Source organism: Quercus lobata, chromosome 3, assembly GCF_001633185.2.
Source record: "Quercus lobata isolate SW786 chromosome 3, ValleyOak3.0 Primary Assembly, whole genome shotgun sequence".
Taxonomy (NCBI): domain Eukaryota; kingdom Viridiplantae; phylum Streptophyta; class Magnoliopsida; order Fagales; family Fagaceae; genus Quercus; species Quercus lobata.
This window is the reverse complement of record NC_044906.1, coordinates 73,647,773-73,669,950: the sequence shown is the minus strand read 5'-3', so window position 1 is coordinate 73,669,950 and position 22,178 is coordinate 73,647,773. Positions and strand designations below refer to the sequence as shown.

At 36.0% G+C, this 22,178-nt stretch overlaps 2 protein-coding genes across 2 annotated transcripts; one reads left to right on the top strand and one right to left on the bottom strand.

Moving 5' to 3' along the window:
- Window positions 1-826: 826 nt before the first annotated feature.
- On the bottom strand, window positions 827-7,552 carry LOC115979048 (lipoyl synthase, chloroplastic-like). Its single transcript, XM_031101001.1, has 6 exons — window positions 6,574-7,552; window positions 4,813-4,903; window positions 4,545-4,702; window positions 2,066-2,237; window positions 1,576-1,686; window positions 827-1,222 (listed from the first exon to the last, which is right to left on the bottom strand). The coding sequence occupies exons 1-6, from the start codon at window positions 7,092-7,094 to the stop codon at window positions 1,136-1,138; spliced, it is 1,140 nt and encodes a 379-aa protein (XP_030956861.1). The 5' UTR covers window positions 7,095-7,552; the 3' UTR covers window positions 827-1,135.
- A 6,044-nt stretch (window positions 7,553-13,596) lies between these two features.
- LOC115979047 lies at window positions 13,597-21,119 on the top strand. Its single transcript, XM_031101000.1, has 10 exons — window positions 13,597-14,003; window positions 15,499-15,733; window positions 15,902-15,988; window positions 16,092-16,261; window positions 16,833-16,972; window positions 17,642-17,816; window positions 17,932-18,535; window positions 19,410-19,522; window positions 19,739-19,982; window positions 20,743-21,119. Exons 1-10 carry the CDS (start codon window positions 13,780-13,782, stop codon window positions 20,968-20,970), a joined length of 2,220 nt encoding a protein of 739 aa, XP_030956860.1. The 5' UTR covers window positions 13,597-13,779; the 3' UTR covers window positions 20,971-21,119.
- Window positions 21,120-22,178: the final 1,059 nt, after the last annotated feature.

Here is a 22,178-nt window from a genome sequence, read left to right as displayed (position 1 = left end):
TCCCCACTTGTTCTAAGCAAAAAAGTTTTTTTTTTTTTTAACTTTTTTTTTTTTTAAGAAGCTTTTTTTAAGCTTATATTAGGCTAATTCCACATGGTACATTCAGTCCACGTACAATACAGATTCATTGGGTATTATGCCTTTAAACTAAAACAAAATAATTGACCATAATAAAAGTCGAATGCAAGATTTCAACCTAAACCTAATAAGGTTACGGAATGTCCAAACCTTTTCTACAAAAATCATTATTAGGATAGGTTATCCAATTAATCCAATCTATTATTATGATCCAATCTTTACTTTCTAAACATACATAACAGTTCTAGAATGGAAGAAGTTTTCCTGGAATCAAGGTTAAAGTAATACCTTTCAACCATTAAATTAGATGACCATTCATGTATTAATCATGACTCATTAAGTAATTTAAATAAGTCATGTAATTATTCATAGATAATGTGATTAAAAATACATTTGAATCATCACAATGAGTTCTTGAACTTTCTTCCCAATTGAAAATTATGTGTTTTAAACACATCTTCAAGCTTTACTGTTCTAGTGCTCTGTGGCTGGTTGAAAATTTTCAAATTCGAGGCGGAATTCAAAATGCCATGTAAATTTCAAGGCCCCTAAACCATATGAAACCACAAAAATGGCTTGGGAGTAATCTAAACAAAGTCAAATTCCGGAACATATCAGAATCAAGGGTATAAATAAAAGTAGCTGTGGCAAATCCTAAATGTGAGAATCAAATGTTTTAGACCCCTAAAATTCGAACCAAACCAATTATAGTACATTTGTACAACAAGAAGAATGGTGCCAATCCATAGAAACCTGTAAAGAGCCTTATAGCTCAAAGGTATTGTCCACTCTCTGTTACGTGGAAAATCAAGAATCGAATTCCCCCTCCCTTTGTTGTAAGTTGTAACTATAGAATTATAAATAATAAATAAAATAAAACATAAAATCCTCAAAGAAATGAAGATATTTTTTACTAGATCCAGAAAATTTATACTCTATAATAAATTAGGACCACCATTACAGTCATTTGCCCCAATACATACTGCTCTCATTTACCAATTTGTGGTCAACTTGTCAGCCATGAGCCATCCACTGGAAAGTCCACAATAGCCAAAAATCAATAGGATGTGCCAGCAGTGCTGGTAGCCTTATCTCTAACCATTGTCTTGACAAAAAGCTCACCAGCTCTATATGAGGATCGGACCTGTAAAATGATTACAAGTAGGAAACTCTGGTGAGGATCTATTTTTTAAAATCCAAAGTCTGAAAAGCTTGGGCAAATTAGTAACTCTTGTCATTCCTAAGAAATTAGTTTGGACTCATCGGAGAGAATTTTCTTTTTATATTTTATTCTTTCCCTAACGCATCTAGTCCATGCTCATATGTACTAGTCAGATAATTATTTAAACCAAGATACATTTGGAAAGGGAAAGTAATCCTGCTAGTCCATTTTGCTGGCTGATTTGTTTTTTGTTTTTTTTTTTTTTTAACATTTATATGAGAATAAAAGAGAAGGACTTTATCATCATATAGTTCAAACTGCAACAGCTAACTTACCAGTGGTCCACTGGCTACATAACGAAATCCAATGGACTCCCCGTATTCCTTCCAGAAAGCAAACTTTTCAGGGGTGACATATTCTTTGACAGTCAGGTGTAGTGGAGTTGGCTGCAAGAATTGTAACCACTTTAAAGTTAATAAGCCTATCAAGAATGAGAAAAATAGAGCTACTAGCCACTAGGTTTAATATAACCTCAGGCAACCGGTAGACAATTCCTACTTGAACAATTTCTGAAACATCAGAATTACCAAAAGCTAAGTAGTGCCAGATCACAGCCATCTTTTTTTTTTTTTTGTTAAGTAGATCACAGCCATCTTTAAGCATTAAATAAGATTACGCTCTGAAAATATTACAGGCCCAAACTTGGGCAGGAGTCAAGTTATTAAGATTCCCATTTTTATGGACCCTAAGTTTCAAATTTCAGTGTCATGACTCATGCATTAATCTCCCAAGCAAGAAAGAATGAACTATTGTATATCAACTAACCTGTAAATACTGTCCAAGAGTCAAAATATCAACATCAATAGCCCTTAAATCAGCCATAGCTTCTTTCAACTCATCATCAGATTCTCCAAGGCCCAACATTATAGAAGATTTTGTTATCATGCCCTCCTTGCTAATTTTTGCATGTCTTAAAACTGACAAGCTTTGTGCATACCTGCATTTAAAAAGGGGAAAGAAAAAAAATGCAAGAGTTAAAAATAGAATCAGCAATCATGTACTCAGAATAGGTAAAGACAATCTATGAAAAAAAAAGCTATATGTGGGTTAACTATAAATTCTGGAATCAACAGACTAGGTCTGCCTGACAATGCACATCCAAGTTATTATAATTATCTGTTCTAGCTCATCAATTATCAGTTCAGGGTGTAATTCATTGAAAGTGCATCTATAAATATCTTAATAAACAGACACCGACATAGACATATACAAATAAACAAGCACAAGGCAAAAACTGAGATATTAAGTTAAACAGAACATGCATGCCAGACTGTCTTACCGTTGTCAAAGCATTCCAAAGTTTCTTATCTCTATAAAACTTCTTGGGTCATCACCCTAGTTTCTTATAGTTATTAATTCAAAACTTCCTTTTGGAGGGAATACGGTGGCCACTGAAATATCTAATTTGGCAAAGGTCAGGAAAATAACCAAAAAAGAGAAATGTTGATGGAGCATAACAGAAGGGACACGTTGATATCTTTATATAGTTGATGCTGTAACTTGCAAGTTTTAAAAGTTGAGGGACCGATTTAGAAACTACCAGGCACATGTATCACTTTCATCATAACACGCAAATGCTTCTTTGCTTTAATTAATATTGGCATGGGCTTGAAGTCCTGTCAGATAGACTCAATCAACCCTAACTGATATTATTGGAAGTCTCCCCAGCACAATTTCTGCTTCCCAATCCAGAAGGAAAGAGTTCAAGAAAGGAAGAAGCTCAATCCTACTTGAAAAGGCATTGGCTGGCCCAGCTGGGCAGCACTATTGAACTTATAGTCAATATGCTCCCATTTTGATCAACCTTAAAGAGGTAATATTCAATTATCATACCTCAAGTGCTTAATTATGGTAATCCAATGTGAGAGTATTGGGATAATTTGACTGACAGCTACTTGAACTATGGTTCAGTCTACTTAATTGTTGACATGTAAGATTACATCAACAGCTCATGATAAGATTGAATGTGGCCACACAGCTTTCGGCCACACATTCTAAGTTCATAGGAATGTGGAAAATGGGTGAAAGTAGTTGGAGAAAAATAGCAGGTGAAAAATGTATTTTTAGCTTATTGTACCGGAGATAGTTCAATGGCTAGGCTAGCTTCATGCATGACTAAACACATGAAGGGTACTCACTAAAGTGGGAAGTTTTGTGTTACCAAATAGTTAAAATAGAGAAGACGGTAGTGCAACTCTTTGTTCTTGACATCCATGAAAGCTCCAATTCCTATTGGAATCAGTGTGATCACCAGGTACAAAGGGTCTGTTTGGATACCGCTTATTGCTGAAAACTAAAAACACTGTAACAAAATAATTTTTCAATGTGTAAATAATGTCGTGGGACCCAATTTTAATGAAAATTTTGCTGAAAAGAGTACTTGAACAGTACACGGGACCCATTGATAGAGACGCAAATGCACTGAAAAACGTTTTCAGCGCAATCCAAACTAACACAAAGTATAAACTTTTTATATGTGGCAGATTCTTCTTCTTTTTTAAGAATCTGCTTCATTTACAAAATCATTTTCTTTATTTGAAAAGTAATTAAAATGACTCCATCTGAAAAAAACCAAAAGAGAGAGAGAAATCATATTCTAGTATTCTACTTGTGCTTTTGTGGTTCACAATTCACATAAGCTGCCCATGCAATTACAATGTTGTAACTAACTGATTTTCATCCAAACTCTTATATATATGTATGAATTCTTTTGCAAAAGAGAGGAGGCCAAAAACTTACAACCAAAAGCTCCAAAGTCCCCTCCCCTGTACACAAACTCTGAGCTTGTTTACTACCAAAACTGGAAACTGAGATATAAACTTATCTCACCTCTAATTAGGTATTGTCTTCTAAATGAACTACTGAATCTGAGCATCATGTGTTGGTTGATATTTGCATTTCTTTGCAGAATATCAAAAAGCATTCTTTTAAAATTTAATGTTTGCAGCTATAAACCTAAAAGAACAGGACAGAAAGAATCCAAACATAGCAAGAGGTGGATTACTTGAAGAACGCATTATCTGGAGTCAATACTTGGACAGCCACTTGAAAGTTGATACCAATTGAGGACAAAATTTTGACAAATCTTGATCCCATGTTATATCTAACTCCTACTACATCTATTCATGGCTAATAATAATAGTGAAGTATGCTTTTATAATAAATTCTACCTACAAATGAGTAACAGATAATGAATAACCATACAGCAAACTTAAGCAGAAAGATGACAAGTACTGCAACTCACCCAGCCCTAGGATCTCTGACAATTCTCTGGAGCCGTTTCACAGTCTCAATGTTGTGGGCAAACACATCCAATCCTGAGTGTACCAGAGTGTCTACAGCCTTCAAGTCCCCCCGAAAATCAGAAGTTAAACACTCAACCATGATCTCAGGCTTGAGTTGCTGCAAAAGAGTCATATAGTATCCAATCAAACCTCTATTCTCATTCCAACCCCTTTTGTGGTAATTTGTATAACAAAACCAATAATTGGAGAGCACATTGAGATCATCACCTTCATAGCTTTGACTGTTTGAGCAAAATGCCCACTTCCACCATCAGGTAGATCATCACGATCTACACTTGTTAGAACAATATAGTCCACACTGTCAATATTAAACACAGAATTTCAAATTATAAAAGTAGCATTTTTAAACTTCTATGATAGATAAGCATATATCGAAAAGATGCACATGATATGTATACAGCCTAAGTACGCATCATAATTAACCAGTGCACCTGCAAAGACTAACTCAACAAAGTCTCATAAACGTTCAAGGTTATCGTGAGTTCCAATATTTTGCAAATATTAAGCTACCAATTTCAAAGTCTTATAAAACAAAATAAAAAGTGGCAAGCATCATCATTATTAAATCCTTGTTCTGGATATGTATAATGGGCTGCAAAAATTATGATAAATAAGCTCTCCAAACATATCAGATGTTGAATGCTGACAGAATTCTTAATTTTACACTTCCTCAAAATGAATAAGAGGACAATCATAGCCCTTGATTAAGGAGCTATAAATGTACAAGAACGAAGTCACAATAGTCTAGCAAATATGAATGCCAAATCCTCATTGTTCCAAGCTCTAAAATATCACATACAATATATTCAAGGACATCAAAACACATTAAAGAAAAAAAAAAAAGCACCCACTTATAAGATGTCATTTAGGAAAAACCATATTCAGGAACCTTAAAATACATTTTGAGGTTTGAAAAAAGAAAATATATAGTAAATCTTCCTAAATTGCAGCTTGCAACATTGCATAACAAATGATGAAAACGCTAAGTATTTTAACTTTTAAGAAGACTTAGATAGCCCCATGCCACTTTGCAAGCAACTCCCTAAATGTGTCTTGCTCACTGTACCTCACTATAAATCATAGATAAGAATTTGCTCAACAAGTGTTACTCACTCACTGCCATGGATATGGTCATTAGTAATTAAGAAACATATTCCATTTCCTAATCAAACAACCAACAACAACTCAATGCTAGTAATAGTATAGATTTTATGGTCCATTTAAGTACAGCGCATTAAATCAAATCAAGGGTCCAGCTAACAAGTGTTCTAAGCACACAGGCTAAGTAGTATTAAAAATCAATTATGAATAGTAATGCATGTCTTTCGAAAGGAAAAAGAAATACAATTGTCGATGATTCATGGGATCACATCCACAAATCCAAGGTGATTATGCATGCTTTTCTAATATTTGGTTTTTCTTTTCTATTTTATACAAGTTACACATGCAGTTAATGGTTTTATGACTCCACTTAAAAAGTGATAAATTACCACTTATCCCAAAACCTTAAACCATTAGATAATGATAAATCCAATCATCTAATTATAATTCTAGCACTCACCAATCCCCTCGTGTGTACACGTACTTCCTGTTAATAAGTAAGGCCCAACACAAAAAGATTTTTAACTTTTTAAATTGGAGGTAATGTGAAAACAGGGAGGTAGGGACCAGACTCCCTTGCTCTAATATTTTTACTAAACATTTAAGCTTATTATAAAACTGTAAATTCAGGGTGTGTAAAGTGCTTCAAGTACCTTAAAAATCTCTTAACAGAAATTGCCAAACTTTTGGAGCTATTCAGTGTTCATGCTTTATAAATTCAAAGCTGTAAAACACTATTCCATTGTAATTTGTCAAACACTTAAAACACTAAACAACTTTTCAGTTAAAACTCTATATTGCAATGCAAAATGGGCACTAACTCATTTAACCACTACTCTAACAGAGGGCGAAGTTTTTACGACTTACCCCCAACTTGCAATAGCCTCAGCAGTATGCTGTGGCTCCAAAGGATCAGGAGGAGCAGGGTTTCTACTAGTTTTGACAGCACAAAATCTACATCCACGAGTACAAGTATCCCCAAGGACCATAATAGTTGCAGTTGCAATACCATCTCCACCACCATTCCAACACTCTCCAATGTTAGGACACTGAGCTTCCTCACAAACCGTGTTGAGCTTCAAGCGTGAGAGTGAGTCCTTGACCTCATTGAACCTCTCACCCTGAGGGGCTCTCTGTCTCAACCACTCTGGCTTTTTCACATTTGGGTCTCTCCCTGTGTGGGGCCCCATTCCTCCTGGGTATGGCCCATTTGTTGGGTTCGATAAAGATTGTGTTTTTGCTGCTGCTGCTGTTGTTGTTGCTGTTGATGATGATGGAGAATTCAGGGACTCACAATGAATTCTGGTTCTGATATATTTGGAATGTGGGGGTTTTGGAAATGGGGTTTTTGGGATTGGAGAAGTTTTATAAAATGAATGTTGAATCATTGTTTTGTGTGTGTGATTTGATTACGATGACGAATCTGTGATTTCACGAGAGAAAGAGAGAGCGTTTGTGTTTGTGTTTGTGTTTTGTCTGTGTAAAAAATAATTCTAAGTTTGGTGTTAATATGAGAAAGGAGAGAAGTGGCAGTTGGGGGGGGGGCTTTGGTTTCTCCGTATGCCTGTTTTTGTTGGTGGGTTCGGTAGTTTCAACTGTATTTTCTACTCCAAACCAAAACACTTTCTTTGTTTTTTATTTAGGCAAACCAGAACACTACACAAAAATGAAAACAGCCTTTTAAGGAAGTAGAAAAACCTTATGTCCAAAACGAGATTAAAGAACGTAGGCATCGGTCATCAAAGTCAGCCCCAAAAGCGACAAATCTTGCTCTTCTCATTCCTGGGCTCATTGTTACGCAGGATCGATATCTCCTTGCCAGATCCTTGAATTGTTTCTTTTTATTTTTTGCTAATTGTTCCTTTTTTGGCTCTGTTTGGATCTCTGTAAGTTCAATTTATGTGCAATTATCATTCCTTAATGTACACAATTTTTTAAAGTATATAGATAATTTTGTAAATACAAATTACACAAATTTTTTTATTTTTTTTATGTATGAACATTTTTCTTCACAAATTATATTTAATATACAAAATCAAAACCCTCAATGTACACAAATTTTCAACAATTTTACACATGTACTCATTTTTTCGAATAATATACATTATTTTTTATACGAAAATGCTAGCGAATGCCTTTAAAACATTAATTAATAATTCATTTAAAGAAAATTTTTATGAGGAAAAGAAAAAACAATTAATATTTTGATAGTTTTTTTTTCATTTTCCATAAAAGTAGTGTCAAAACTTTTCTAAAATAAATTGTTAATCAATGCTCTAAGGGCACTCATTAACATGACTCTTCTATATATCTAACGATTACAATTTTTTTTTTAAATGTACACAATTCTATATATTTATCGTACATGATTTTTCAAACATTGTACATAATTCTCTTGTATCAAAAAAAAAAAATTATAAATAATTCTGAATATCTAATGTACACAATTTTTTTAAGAATATTTAGAATTTTGTACATTCAACTCACACAATTGATCAAAGAGAGATACATTTACAATATTTTTACAACAAATCACATGTGGTTAGTTGTTATTGATTCAAATTTGAAACTAACACTAAGATTAATTTTTTGCCCCAACAATAACAACCAGTAACAACCTGCCACTTAAGATTTGTTGTAAAAATGTTGTGGACATATCATTTCTCTTTATCAGATAATGTACACAATTTTGTTCATTTAATGTATAAAAATTTTCAAAGAATGTACATTGTACACAATTCTATAGATTTAGCGTACACAAATTTTGAATTATTATAACAATTATGTACTTTTAATGTATACAATTTTTCAAATAATGTACACTATGGGGGAGGATTTTGTTCCACGTCCCGCAAGGTTTTGTTCTCAGTACCGAGTGTGTGGTTTGGGATTTTTGGGGTGTTTTGACCTTGTGACACCCTAATCCCACATCGGCAAGAGATGTACCCCACTCATGGTTTATAAGCCCTTGGAGCGACCATGAGTGTACCACTACTACACATGTGTAGTAATGGTAGAGGCGTGCCCCTTGAGGGTAACAAAACCGTGCAGGTATCATGCGGTGTCGGACATGGCTAAGCCAATCCCACCCTTGCCCCAAAGCAGACAATACTCGAGATGGGCACAATCCCTTAAAAGCGCCTTTTTGTGGGGGAGGATTTTGTTCCACGCCCTGCAAGCTGTTTGTCCTCTTTGGGGAGCCAAGCCCACAAGGTTTTGTTCTCAGTACCGAGTGTGAGGTTTGGGATTTTTGGGGTGCTTTGACCTTGTGACACCCTAGTCCCACATCAGTAAGAGATGCGTCCCACTCATGGTTTATAAGCTCTTGGAGCGACCATGAGTGTACCACTACTATACACATGTAGTGGTAGAGGCGTGCCCCTTAAGGGTAACAAAACCGTGCGGGTATCATGCGGTGTCGGACATGGCCAAGCCAATCCCACCCTTGCCCCAAAGCGGACAATACTCGAGATGGGCACAGTCCCTCAAAAGCACCTTTTTGTGGGGGAGGATTTTGTTCAAGAGATGCACCCCACTCATGGTTTATAAGCCCTTGGAGCGACCATGAGTGTACCACTACTACACACATGTAGTGGTAGAGGCGTGCCCCTTAAGGGTAACAAAACCGTGTGGGTATCATGCGATGTCGAACATGGCCAAGCCAATCCCACCCTTGCCCCAAAGCGGACAATACTCGAGATGGGCACAGTCCCTCAAAAGCGCCTTTTTGTGTGGGAGGATTTTGTTCCACACCCCACAAGCTGTTTGTTCTCTTTAGGGAGCCAAGCTCGCAAAGTTTTGTTCTCAGTACTAAGTGTGGGGTTTGGGATTTTTTGGGTGCTTTGACCATGTGACACATGTGTAGTAGTGGTACACTCATGGTCGCTCCAAGGGTTTATAAACCATGAGTGGGGCGCATCTCTTACTGATGTGGGACTAGGGTGTCACAGGGTCAAAGCACCCCAAAAATCCCAAATCCCACACTTGGTACTGAGTACAAAATCTTGGGGGTTTGGCTCCCCAAAGAGGACAAATAGCTTGCGTGGCGTGGAATAAAATCCTCCCCCACAAAAAGGCGCTTTTTGAGGAACTGTGCCCATCTTGAGTATTGTCTACTTTGGGGCAAGGGTGGGATTGGCTTGGCCATGTTCGACACCGCATGATACCCGCACAGTTTTGTTACCCTCAAGGGGCACGCCTCTACCACTACATGTGTAGTAGTGGTACACTCATGGTTGCTCCAAGGGCTTATAAACCATGAGTGGAGCACATCTCTTGACGATGTGGGACTAGGGTGTCATAGGGTCAAAGCACCCTAAAAATCCCAAACTCCACACTTGGTACTGAGAACAAAACCTTGCGGGCTTGACTCCCCAAAGAGGACAAACAGCTTGCGAAGCGTGGAACAAAATCCTCCCCCACATACACTATTCTATAGATTCAACAAATAAAATTTTTCAATAAATGTACACAATTCTGTATATCTGTACGTGCAAGTTAGACTAACAAACTTGTAAAGAAAAATGAGCTATGGATCTAACAGTACATTTAAGTGAAAAAGCTCAAAGACAATAAAAATGGAAACTTCAACACTTTAACATCTAGAGAAATGTAAAAGCGATACAAGGAAAGTAAAGAAGGCACGAAAAGTATGTGGAAAACACTTTGGAAGGGATGAAAAACCACAGGTGAGCAAAATGAAATATGTCCCACACTCTTAGAGCTCTCTATTATGTGAAAGTTAAGGTATTCCTACAATGGTGATGTTCTTCCCAGAGAAAGCCTCTCTTTTTACCTCACTTTCCTACCCAAACTTTTGCCTCTTTCTCTCTATCTTTCTAGGTTTTTGCCCTAATTGTTTAGCAACATGTTCCTCTTATAGTATGAGGAATGTTACTAGGTACATAAGGACAAGTGTCAAGCCATGATTCCTCCATTTCAAAACCTAATGCAACTATTGTACTATATTATGACTAGAGGAGAGAAATGACACGCCAATGTCAGGGTGGTGGGATGGAGGGTGGCTTTACTACAACATGGGGAGCAAGCTATAGACAAGGAAATGGACATCAGGAAGGATGCACTTGTCCTTAGCAGTGGTCCAACACAAACTTAACCAATAAATGGTGTTCTATAGCATCTGACCATAGGGGGGTCATTATCTCCCTTTTACATTAGTGTTGAGTCTCCATGCCAGGTGCATTTTTCACCCTTCCCCAAGATGGTCACGATGTTGGCACAAGCCAAAGATGCTTTCCCTTAGCTAATGTTCTCCTTCCTTTCCTCATAGCTAGCCCATGTGTAGGCCGTGTCAGCACTCACACGTACTTTGGCTCGTGTAATGTATAATATCTAACATACATAATTTCTCAAAAAATGTACATAATTTTTTACATTAGACATACTCAAATTTTCAATGAATATACTAAATTCTATACATTCAACATATACAAATTTTCAAAAAATGTACAAAATTTTATATATCTAATGTACAAAATTTTTCAAAAAAATTACACAATTCTATACATTCAATGTATACAATTTTTCAAAGAATATACTCAATTTTGTAGATTCAAAGTATACAAATCTTCAAAGAATACACAATTCTGTTACTGTAATGTAATTTAATTTTGGTTTTCTTTTTATGTTTGTTATGTAATTGTTGGTATCATTATTTCGTTGAGTGTAAATTTGTAATGTAATTATCCTTTACCTCTCTTTAATAGTTGTGAAACCTTTTCCACTGCAATTTAATCCTATGGTTTATTGGTTAATATAGTTTTCAAGGCTGTATGGTTGAATTTAATTAAAAAAGCTAAAGTATAAAGGGGTGTCCATTGGTTGAATTCAGGTTCAAAAATGACTAACCCAGTGCTGACTGTTGATGCTCTGGTGTTTGGTTGGCCGATACCCTTTGATGAGTGATCAGATCCAATTAGTTTAATTGGTATGACACAGTGACAACAAGGAGTAAATATGTAGAGTCATGATAATTGGGGGAGAATGGAGGTCTAAATATACCCCCCCTTGATCTGGACAGAGATCTTTAAATGTGGGCAAAGACTTATGGATCTTTGTTCTCCTTTGTAAATAATAAGTGATCGGAACAAGTAAAATGTGTCATATTCTCATCTCATGTGGCAAATCAGACACTTGATCCAATATAATTGAGTTCCATTATCTTAATTGGTAAAAAATATTCTAAAACAAAGGATTTAAGTGCAAATCCTACCTAAACTTAAAACAATCAATTAGTATTTTATCCATAAGTTTGAATTTTACTATATTTGTTAACTCAGCTAGTTTCATGAAAAAGTTTAGAGACACAAATAATTTGACATCTACCAATATGACAGATTGTTAATGATAGGTAAAAAAAATGTAATCATTACTAGATAGTCAGAATAAAAATCAGTAAAAACTTATCAACTCAACTAAAATGTTGTTAAATTTGTTATGTATGAAGCATTACTCCGTCTTGTATTACAATGAGTGGGTTACATCTTACATAAAATTCAATCCAGGGTGGGCTGAATCTTCTAGACTACCCGGCCCGGCCCCATCTGTTTCTTGGAGAGAAAGAAAGGAATGTCCCATCTTTCACGTAACACTCAGAGATAGAGAAAGGCATTTGGTGGGGATGGATTGAATTGAGAGAGAGAGAGAGAGAGAGAGAGAGAGGAGGAAGTGAAGAAATTGGTGGAGGAGAAGAAGGAGGAGGTTCCTCCAAGATGGTCACGCTGTTGGCACAAGCCAAATATGCTCTCCCTTAGCTAACGTTCTCCTTCCTTTCCTCACAACTAGCCCATGTGTAGGTCGTGTCAGCACTCACACGTACTTTGGCTTGTGGAACATACAATATCTAACATACATAATTTCTCAAAAAATGTACATAATTTTTTACATTAGACATACTCAAATTTTCAATGAATATACTAAATTCTATGCATTCAATGTATACAAATTTTCAAAAAATGTACAAAATTTTTCAAAAATTTCACACAATTCTATACATTCAATGTATAAAATTTTTCAATAAATGTACTCAATTTTGAAGATTCAATATATACAAATCTTCAAAGAATACACAATTCTGTTACTGTAATGTAATTTAATTTAGGTTTTCTTTTTATGTTTGTTATGTAATTGTTGGTATTATTATTTTGTTGAGTGTAAATTTATAATGCAATTATCCTTTACCTCTCTTAAATAGTTGTGAAACTTTTTCCACTACGATTAAAATCCTACGGTTTATTGGTTAGTATAGTTTTTAAGGCTGTGTGGTTGAATTTAATTAAAAAATCTAAAGTACAAGGGGTGTCCATTGGTTGAATTCAGGTTCAAAAATGACTAACCCAGTGCTGACTGTTGATGCTCTGGTGTTTGATTGGCCGATACCCTTTGATGAGTGATCAGATCCAATCAGTTTAACTGATGTGACACGGTGACAACAAGGACTCCTTGATCTGGACAGAGATCTTTAAATGTGAGCAAAGACTTATGGATCTTTGTTCTCCTTTGTAAATAATAAGTGATCCAACAAGTAAAATGTGTCATATTCTCATCTCATGTAGCAAATCAGACACTTGATCCAATAAAATTGAGTTTCGTTATCTTAATTGGTAGAATTTTTTATTCTAAAATAAATGATTTAAGTTCAAATTTTACTATATTTGTTAACTCATTAAGTTTAATGAAAAAGTCTAGAAACACAAATAATTTGACATCTGCTGATATGGTTGTTAATGATAAATAATAAAAAAAAAGTAATCATTACTGGATGGTGAGAATAAAAACCAGTAAAAACTTATCAATGTTGTTGAATTTGTTATGTGTGAAGTATTACTGTGTCCTGTATTACAATGAGTGGGTTACATCTTACATAAAATTCAATCGAGGGTGGGCTGAATCTTCTGGACTACCCGGCCCGGCCCCATCTGTTTCTGGGAGAGAAAGAAAGGAATGTCCCATCTTTCACGTAACACTCAGAGATAGAAAAAGGCATTTGGCTTTGGCGGGGATGGATTGAATTGAAAGTGAAAAGAAAAGAATAAGAGAGAGAGAGAGAGAGAAATGGAGGAGGAAGTGAAGAAATTGGTGGAGGAGAAGAAGAAGGAGGAGGTTCCTCCAGCTCCAGGGGCAGGGGTGTTCAAAATGAAAATGAAATCACTTGCACTTTTGAATCGCAACAAATCCAAATCCAAATCCAATGCCAATGCCAATGTCATTGCCCTTTCCCCTAAACCCATTCCTCACCTCTCTTCTCTCGCCAACTCCGTCGTCTCTCGCTGTTCCACGTAACCACCTCTCTCTCTCTCTCTCTCAATTCATATATATATATATATGATCGTGTTTGTGCAGTTCTTCAATTCAATCTAGGATTAGGGTTCTTACATTTCCATTTTGCCTAAACTTTTCGTCATATCTAATCCATACATAGCTAAGTTGATGTTACAGTTTCTGTTTTGTTTTTTTAACATTGCACTGCCACTTAGTAACTTTCCTAAAATATTATTTTCGCACCTAAACTTTAAAAAAGTTTATTTTTTCGTCCCTAAAGTAATGAAAATGTTAAGCTTATCAATTTTCAATTTTAAACAAGTTCATTTTTTTTATCCCTCTTTAAACTATTGTAAGAAGTTTTGACGAAATATGGTTTATTTATTTATTTATTTATTTTTTTAAGTTTAGGGTCGAAAAGCTATATTCATGCGAACTTTAGGGACAGAAATGATAATTTTAGCCTGGTAACTTTTTTGTTGGATTAATGTTTTTGAAAATGTTCCACTGTTGACAGTTGAAAATTTTGAAAAAAAAGTAAACATTTTTATACATGGAATAACTATTGATAGCTAATCACCTTGACGTTTTGTAAACATGGAGGGTAATCCAACCTTGGATTCGGTTATTAATATATATAAAAAAAAGGGAAAGAATCTGTTCAATATAAAGTAATTAAATGGTGCATATTTCGCAAACATGAAGTGTGGTCTAACATTGGATTTGTAATTAAATTAAAAAGAGAGGAAAGAATTCATTCAATATTAAGTATTCAAATGGTGCATATTAACCTGAATTATATAACCACATTGGAGTTGTACACACACACATTAGCAAAGAAACAGGGTTGAAATCTTTGTGTAATTTCGGAGGAACAACTGATTTTTTCTTTGTCTTGTGCTTGATATACATTGTTAGCCTACTCTTTATTAGGCTTTGAATGTCGTTGAGATCGTTGTTTTTTATTCCTCAGAATCCAATTTCTAGCATTTTAAGCTTTTGGGTGTGGTGGTTCTCTGATGTAGATGACTTACAGATGGTGTTCTGTACAACTATGCCCATTATGTACAAATTGCCAGGATATATGATTTATCTAGCAAATGCTGTTTTACTACCAAGTTCAGATTTATAAAAGCCACAGATTCAACTTAAATCGTTCTTGAATTCAGGCTATAAATTTATAAAACCAACTAGATAAAGGGTGTTCTTGGCTACCAATTTATTCTCCCAGTTAGAGCTTTGTACATCCAACATATATTCACTGATTTTAGAGATGCTCTGTTCAGAATTCAGTTTTCTTCATATGTTTGATATGTTAACCATATCGTTCTGCTTAGCTTCAAGTGTTGATTGATATAAAATGAAACTACATAGGTACCCTCTTTTCTGCGAAGTTTCTTTCCAGCAAACATGGAAAACATTTTGTTTTAGTTTTTCTCTTTTCTATAAATGTCTTAACATGCCTTAAAGAAAGTTTTGGTTGTGTTGAAAACATATTTAACTTTGTTGCAGGATCCTTCAAGTCACCACTGAAGAACTAGAGCATCGATTTGACACAGAGCTACCAGAGAGCGTCAAGGAACGTCTGACTTATGCAAGGAATTTTTTAGAATTCTGCTCATATCAAGCACTTCATCAATTGAGTACGAGTCCAAATTTTTTGAGTGGCAAGGATTTTCGTCAATTGACGTACGACATGATGCTTGCATGGGAAGCTCCCAGTGTTGAGAGTGAAACACTAGATAAAGTGAGACAGCTTATAGTTGTTTTCCATTGATTTTTGTAAGATGTGTTGAATTATTTATTAAAGGACCCCTTTTTCAAAATTTATCTTAGAAATTTGAAGATTAAAGTTAACTTTTGCCGCTTTTAAGGGCTTGAAGACATTGCTTAAACTCATACTATTCAACTGTAGGAAAGTCCTTCAAGTAGTAACCAGGAAATAGAGGAAGAGGATGGGTGGTCACTATTTTCTTCAAGTTCTACGACTTTGGCAGTTCAGGTTCTTTCATCATCAATCTCCTTATTGCTCTGTCCACAAGTAGCGTATTGTAATAATATCAGGTGCATGGGTATCCACATTTATTTTTTGTACTCTCCATTAGGTTGATGACAAGAAAACTGTTGGGCGAGAGGCTTTTGCACGAATTGCTCCTGTTTGTTCTGCTGTTGCTGATATAATAACAGTCCACAATCTTTTTGATGCACTGACAAGTTCTTCAGGCTGTCGACTTCATTTTCTTGTATATGATAAGTACATTCGAAGCCTTGACAAGTATGATTCTTCTTCTTGAGTGTTATTAATCATGTGACTATAGGTTCTGTATGTTTGTGGAACTGTTCTCCAACTCACTTTGTATGGAGATATAGTGAGTGATTTGGCTAATATATTTCCTCACACTCGTCTCTGTGACAGTTTTCTATTTATCACTGCTGGTTTATCATTACTCTAGTACATTGTTGATTCTATCTATAATTCCACATGGTGAGTAATAGGAGAAGACTACAGCAACTTTGATAGATGTGGAAACTCTATTTAATTTAAGTTAAAATTGTTTTCTGCCCAAAAGAAGGGGAAAAAAGATGCGAAATTCATAAATGATACAAAAATTATAAACTGTCAGATGATTTGATAGCATGTAAACAGATATATACCACGTTCAAATGATCAAAAAATAAATGGATTTGAAGGATCATCCACATGATGATTTGTTTCATTTGAAGGAGACTCTTTCAAGAGAAATAAATAAATAAATAAATAATTCTGTATTTTTGTTTCTCTTAATATTTTTGACTTAACAGTATGCTACTTGAATGTTTATACATGTATCATTATTCTCCTGCAGAGTTATTAAGGCCGCAAAAAATGCATTGGCCCCTGCAATTGTAAATCTTCAGCTTTCTGAAGGAGAGATTGTCATTGATGTTGATGGTACAGTTCCTACTCAACCAGTTTTGCAACACATTGGAATCTCTGCGTGGCCTGGTGAGTCATTGTATTCCTCAAAGTGGAACAAATTCTTGAGTTTTAATCATCATAGCCTTCTACTGTTGATTTGAAAATATGTGACTTAGAGCTAGATTGGATCCTGCATGCATGATTGAGGGCTCTTGTGTGTCTACCGTAAGGGACCAACAGATGATGTCAATGATTGAGGAGGAGAGAGGAGAGATGCACTCCCTGCTTGTGAATGTGCATGTGTGGAGGAGAGCCCAATCCTTAGCTTATGTTAGTGGGTGTACGTGTATGTGTATGTGTGCAGCAGAGATGTCTTCGCAGTGCCCATGTGGCACCTATGTGGCAGGTGTATCAGCAGAAATGAAATCATGTGCCTAATATATCAATACATTCAGTACTAGGTGATGTTGTCATAACATTATATGGCCAGGTTGTCCACCAAATATTTATGGTTCATTGTGTCTTCTTTAAGCCAGCTCTTAGCTATAAAAAAATAGGATGGCTTTGTCCAATTATCTCAAGTATTTATTTGTTTTGGTAAGTTTAAAGCTTGTATTATGTTTTCTGTAACTTTGTAGTCGCTAACTAATCCAAGTCATGAACTTATTTGGAAGACTGGTCATGTCTTTCAATGATTTTTTCATTTTATATTCTTTTATCTGGACAGCATTATCAATTGAAATTCTATCTGTGTAGGGCGATTGACACTGACCAATTATGCTTTGTACTTTGAGTCGGGAGTTGGCTTATATGATAAAGCTGTTAGATATGATCTGGCAACAGACATGAAGCAGGTGATAAAACCTGAATTGACTGGACCACTGGGTGCTCGTCTTTTTGATAAAGCTGTGATGTACAAGTCGACATCTATGTATGTTACCTGAATGCACAACTTATTTATTTATATAAATCATGACCTTACTCTCAACATCAGTTTATTTATTTATTTATTTATTTTTATGGTTCTTTTAATAATTCTGTTACAGAGAGGAGCCTGTTTATTTGGAGTTTCCTGAATTTAGAGGCAGTTCTCGACGTGACTTTTGGTTGGATATATGTCTTGAGATCCTGTATGCACACAGGTTTATAAGAAAAAATAAACTTAAAGAAATTCAGAAATCAGAAATACTTGCAAAGGCTATTCTAGGCATATTCCGTTATCGTGCAGTTAGAGAAGCTTTCCGCTTCTCATCATCCCATTACAAAACCTTACTTGCTTTTAACCTAGCTGAAAGTCTTCCAGGGGGAGATAAGATTTTGGAAACTTTGTCAAGTCGCTTGGCACTTCTGAATGATGGTGCTGGAATTGCAAATGCAAAAAGGCAGTCGACACTATCCCCAACAAAACAGCAGCCAACGTTGTCCCCAGTTTCACTTCTGGCACTTAGTCAACTTGGATTTGTATTAGAAAAAGAAGCAAATCTAGATGGACAAGCAGTAATTGTTGGAGACATCTGTGTTGGGGAGACAAATCCCTTGGAATTGGCAGTGAAACAGTCATTATCAGACACAGGGATGGCTGAAGCTGCTCAGGCAACTGTGGACCAAGTGAAGGTGGAAGGAATTGATACAAATGTTGCAGTAATGAAGGTTAATTATGATTATACCAAATTTGCTTTCCCCATCAAAAATACTTTTATCTATGTTTTGTTTTCAGAAATTATGAAGCATGGAAAAAATAGCGGGAACAAAGAGCTTACTATTGTTAAATGTTTCTTAAGAAACAAAACCATTCTTTGTGCCTTTTTTATTCCTTCCTCATATTTCCAGCTAGGAAGCACGGACAATTTATTTAGGGTGCCGTACCCATGTCGTACTTGTGTCATAGCAATATCATACCGGCTGTTTCATTTTAATTTTTCAGAAATTGCTCATATCGCTGTGTCGTATCCATAATTGTGTCCGTGTCCATGCTTCCTAGATTTCTAGTGCTTTAGAAGAGCTGGTGTATATTTTGTAATCTCAAAAATTGGGTTTACTTTGCTTTCCATTGTGGAGAAAATCAAGGGAACTTTTTCCTTGCCTTTGTTCAGGCTCAGATCCTTATTGATCAATTAGACCTTGCACAGGCAATAAGCCCTTGATCAATTTTATTGAATCAAGCAATCCGAACCGTCTAATCTTGTGCAATAGGCTGAGGAAGTACTGTTTATGTGAATTAAGTTACTAAATGCACAGCATGGGCACCAAGCATTGCATGTTTGTTTGTTCATTTCTATCTTTCTCTCTTTCTTTCTTTTGATCATATAAGTTCCAATGGATTGCAGTTTGCAGAAACTTTATGGTGCAGACACCCACACACGCTTGCAAAAATTGCATGCTCAATGGGGTTCTATTTTCATTGATAGCTGTGGTTCCTTTTAGAGTCACTATGTCTGTAGAGCTTATATGATGGAAGTTCCATTTTTTTGTTTTTGTTTTTGTTTTTTGTTTTTATCATTCAGATGATTGTTTCTGTTTGTAGGAACTACTGTATCCTGTTATAGAACTAGTTAGCCGCTTTCAAATTTTGGCCTCATGGGAAGACCCTTATAAATCAATGGTTTTTCTGGTGATGATTGGCTACATTATTATAAGGTAACTTGACCTTGACTGGAGCTTTGCATACTTGACTTTCCTTGTTGATATCTTTTCTTTTTTGGGCTGAGCACACTGTCATTGCACCAAAAGTGCTGTCAATTTTCTAATATGGTGTAAATTTATTATCTTGGCTTCCTGGTTTGACATTTAAAAGCTTAAGCAATACCTTTGACAAACAAAGCAATGTGACAAAATGGTTAAATACAAATGCAGGGGGTGGATCAGGTATATATTGCCAGCCTTTTTTGTGTTCGTGGCAATTCTCATGCTCTGGTGCAGGCATTTTAACAAAGGGAGGCCGTTAGAAACCTTTAGAGTAACAGCTCCCCCTGCACGAAATGCTGTAGAGCAGCTGCTGACATTGCAAGATGTCATCACTCAAGTTGAAGCATTAATTCAAGCAGGGAATATTATTCTCCTGAAGATAAGAGCTCTCTTATTTGCCATACTTCCACAGGTATATATTCCCTGGCCAAGCTTTGTTTCCTATCAGAAAAAAAAGTGAAATTGAATACTGAGCATTCAGCAAATGCTTTTATTGGGCATGGAATTTACCTGTGGATAAAGAGGAAGGTTTTGCACCTGATTTAACCTACTTTGTATTCATTCATTCTGCTTTTCTTCCTTCACTGAATCATACATACATACATACATCTTGGGCATGTGCATAAGTGATGATTATACAAGAGTTCTCTTGTTATAAGTGTTACTGGAATCACTTGCAGTTTCTAACATATGTTGTACAGCACGCATGCCTTTTGACACCAGAAGTTGCTCTAGAAACTTCTACTTTAAGAGTGCTCTACAAGTCATAAGCTTGTCACACTACAGGCTTATCATTAGGTAGAAAGTCAAATCTTGATTATCCATTGGAAAGAGACATTGTAAGTTTAACTGGTATGAAACACGATCTTGATGTTGCACTTAAATATTTATCCAGACAATTAATTCCAACTGCATAATATGCTCTCTTTACTTGACGTAATGGGCGTAGGCTGAAAATAAAGTTAGTTGGAAAGCGCTAAAATTTTGGTGTCCCCTTTCTAGATTTGCCTCCTAATCACGCATTTTGCAGTTTAGATGAAATTTTTCGTATTTTTACAGGTCATGTAAACAAACGAATAGACTTCAGCTGTATTGATTGAATATAAATTTAATAGAAAATTTATTTTTTAGCTGCTGCCAGTTTATGATGAAATATTGTTGTCTGTTTTCAGGCCACAGAAAAGGTTGCTCTACTGCTGATTTTCATTGCTGCAGCATTTGCATTTGTGCCTATGAGATACTTGGTTCTACTAGTATTTCTAGAGGCTTTCACGAGGGAAATGCCATACAGGAAAGAAAGCAGTGACAAGTGGATAAGGCGGGTTAAAGAATGGTGGATTAGAATACCAGCGGCTCCGGTTCAGCTCATTAAAGTTGATGAGAAGAAGAAAAGGAAATGAAAATTGCTTGTGAATGGCAAAGTCGACGCCACTTTCAAATGACAGTCCTTGCCACGATGTACTTGTGTAATGTAAATAACTAGGATACACGTTTGATGAATTCTTCCTGTACCAATTTCTATGTGAATAGGAAACTCTCTCTTCTCTCTCTCTCCCCCCCCCCCCCCCCTTTTATATGCAATAATTGCTGTGCTTTCCTCACCATTTTGGGGAGTACCTTCAACTCCGTCAAAGGCTGACGATCTGAATTAGCAATATGATGTAAAATTTGAATTGGAGGATTAAAAATCAAGGGATTTGCTAACAATTGCTAGTATAAATTGGTTTATGAGTTTTAGTGAGATGTGATTGATTACCTGAATAAAAGTAGTTCTGTTTATAATTTGGTATCACTTTGAAATTGTAAAGGCCATAACTCCAAACTGGCCAACGAGTTAGGCAAGAACAAAATAACTACGTTATATCATCTAGCATTTGCTGCACTCCCACAGAGAGAGAGAGAGAGAGAGAGAGAGAGAGAGAGAGAGAGAGAGAGAGAGAGAATTATATCCGCTTTTTTATTTTATTTTGAGAATAAAGAAAACTGACATTAAGAAAAATTAGCCAAAATCAGCCAAGAGTACATCAGTTAAGTGAGAAGGAGCACTCTTCATCCACATAGAATAACTACTGACATGTCTCGTATGTTTAGCTAAGTTATGAGTTGCAGAATTAGCTAATCTATGGGTGTGAGAGAAAGAGATAGAGCTGAAAGCAACCAGAGAAAGTTTAGCCGCTGAAATCAAATGACCAAAGGAAGCAAAGGAAACCTCTTCACTCTTCAAGGCTTTTATGATGACCTCGGAGTCCCCTTCAATAATGACTGAATGAAGACCCAACTCCAAAGCAAAGGAAATGGCTTTGACAGCTGCCAAGGCTTCCACCTCATCCGAAGATTGTGGGATCGATATGAACTTTCTCAGACACAAATGCAATAACCTGCCCTCGATGGTCATGAGCAATCACCCCTAAACCTGCTGCATTGATATCCCGGTATAGAGCCCCATCAAAGTTTACTTTGATAGAGGAAACTGGTGGAGGAAGCCAACGGATTTGTGATGGAGCTGGAGCTAAAAGTCGGACAGGAGGAGATGAGAGAGTTCGCTGAAAATCCTGGAGAGCCTGGGATGCCTGGAAAAAAAGTTGGGAAAGCAGGCAAGTAGGATGCT

Bases quoted from the DNA above. Each gene is read 5' to 3' on its own strand.
- LOC115979048 (XM_031101001.1), bottom strand. From the start codon at position 7,094: ATGATTCAACATTCATTTTATAAAACTTCTCCAATCCCAAAAACCCCA. The intron at 4,904-6,573 runs GTAAGTCGTAAA...TAATATTGACAG, and splicing joins GAGGCTATTGCAAGTTGGGG to TGTGGACTATATTGTTCTAA. The intron at 1,223-1,575 runs GTAAGTTAGCTG...ATCATTTTACAG, and splicing joins ATGTAGCCAGTGGACCACTG to GTCCGATCCTCATATAGAGC.
- LOC115979047 (XM_031101000.1), top strand. From the start codon at position 13,780: ATGGAGGAGGAAGTGAAGAAATTGGTGGAGGAGAAGAAGAAGGAGGAG. The intron at 16,973-17,641 runs GTGAGTCATTGT...CTATCTGTGTAG, and splicing joins TGGAATCTCTGCGTGGCCTG to GGCGATTGACACTGACCAAT. The intron at 19,523-19,738 runs GTAACTTGACCT...ATACAAATGCAG, and splicing joins ATTGGCTACATTATTATAAG to GGGGTGGATCAGGTATATAT.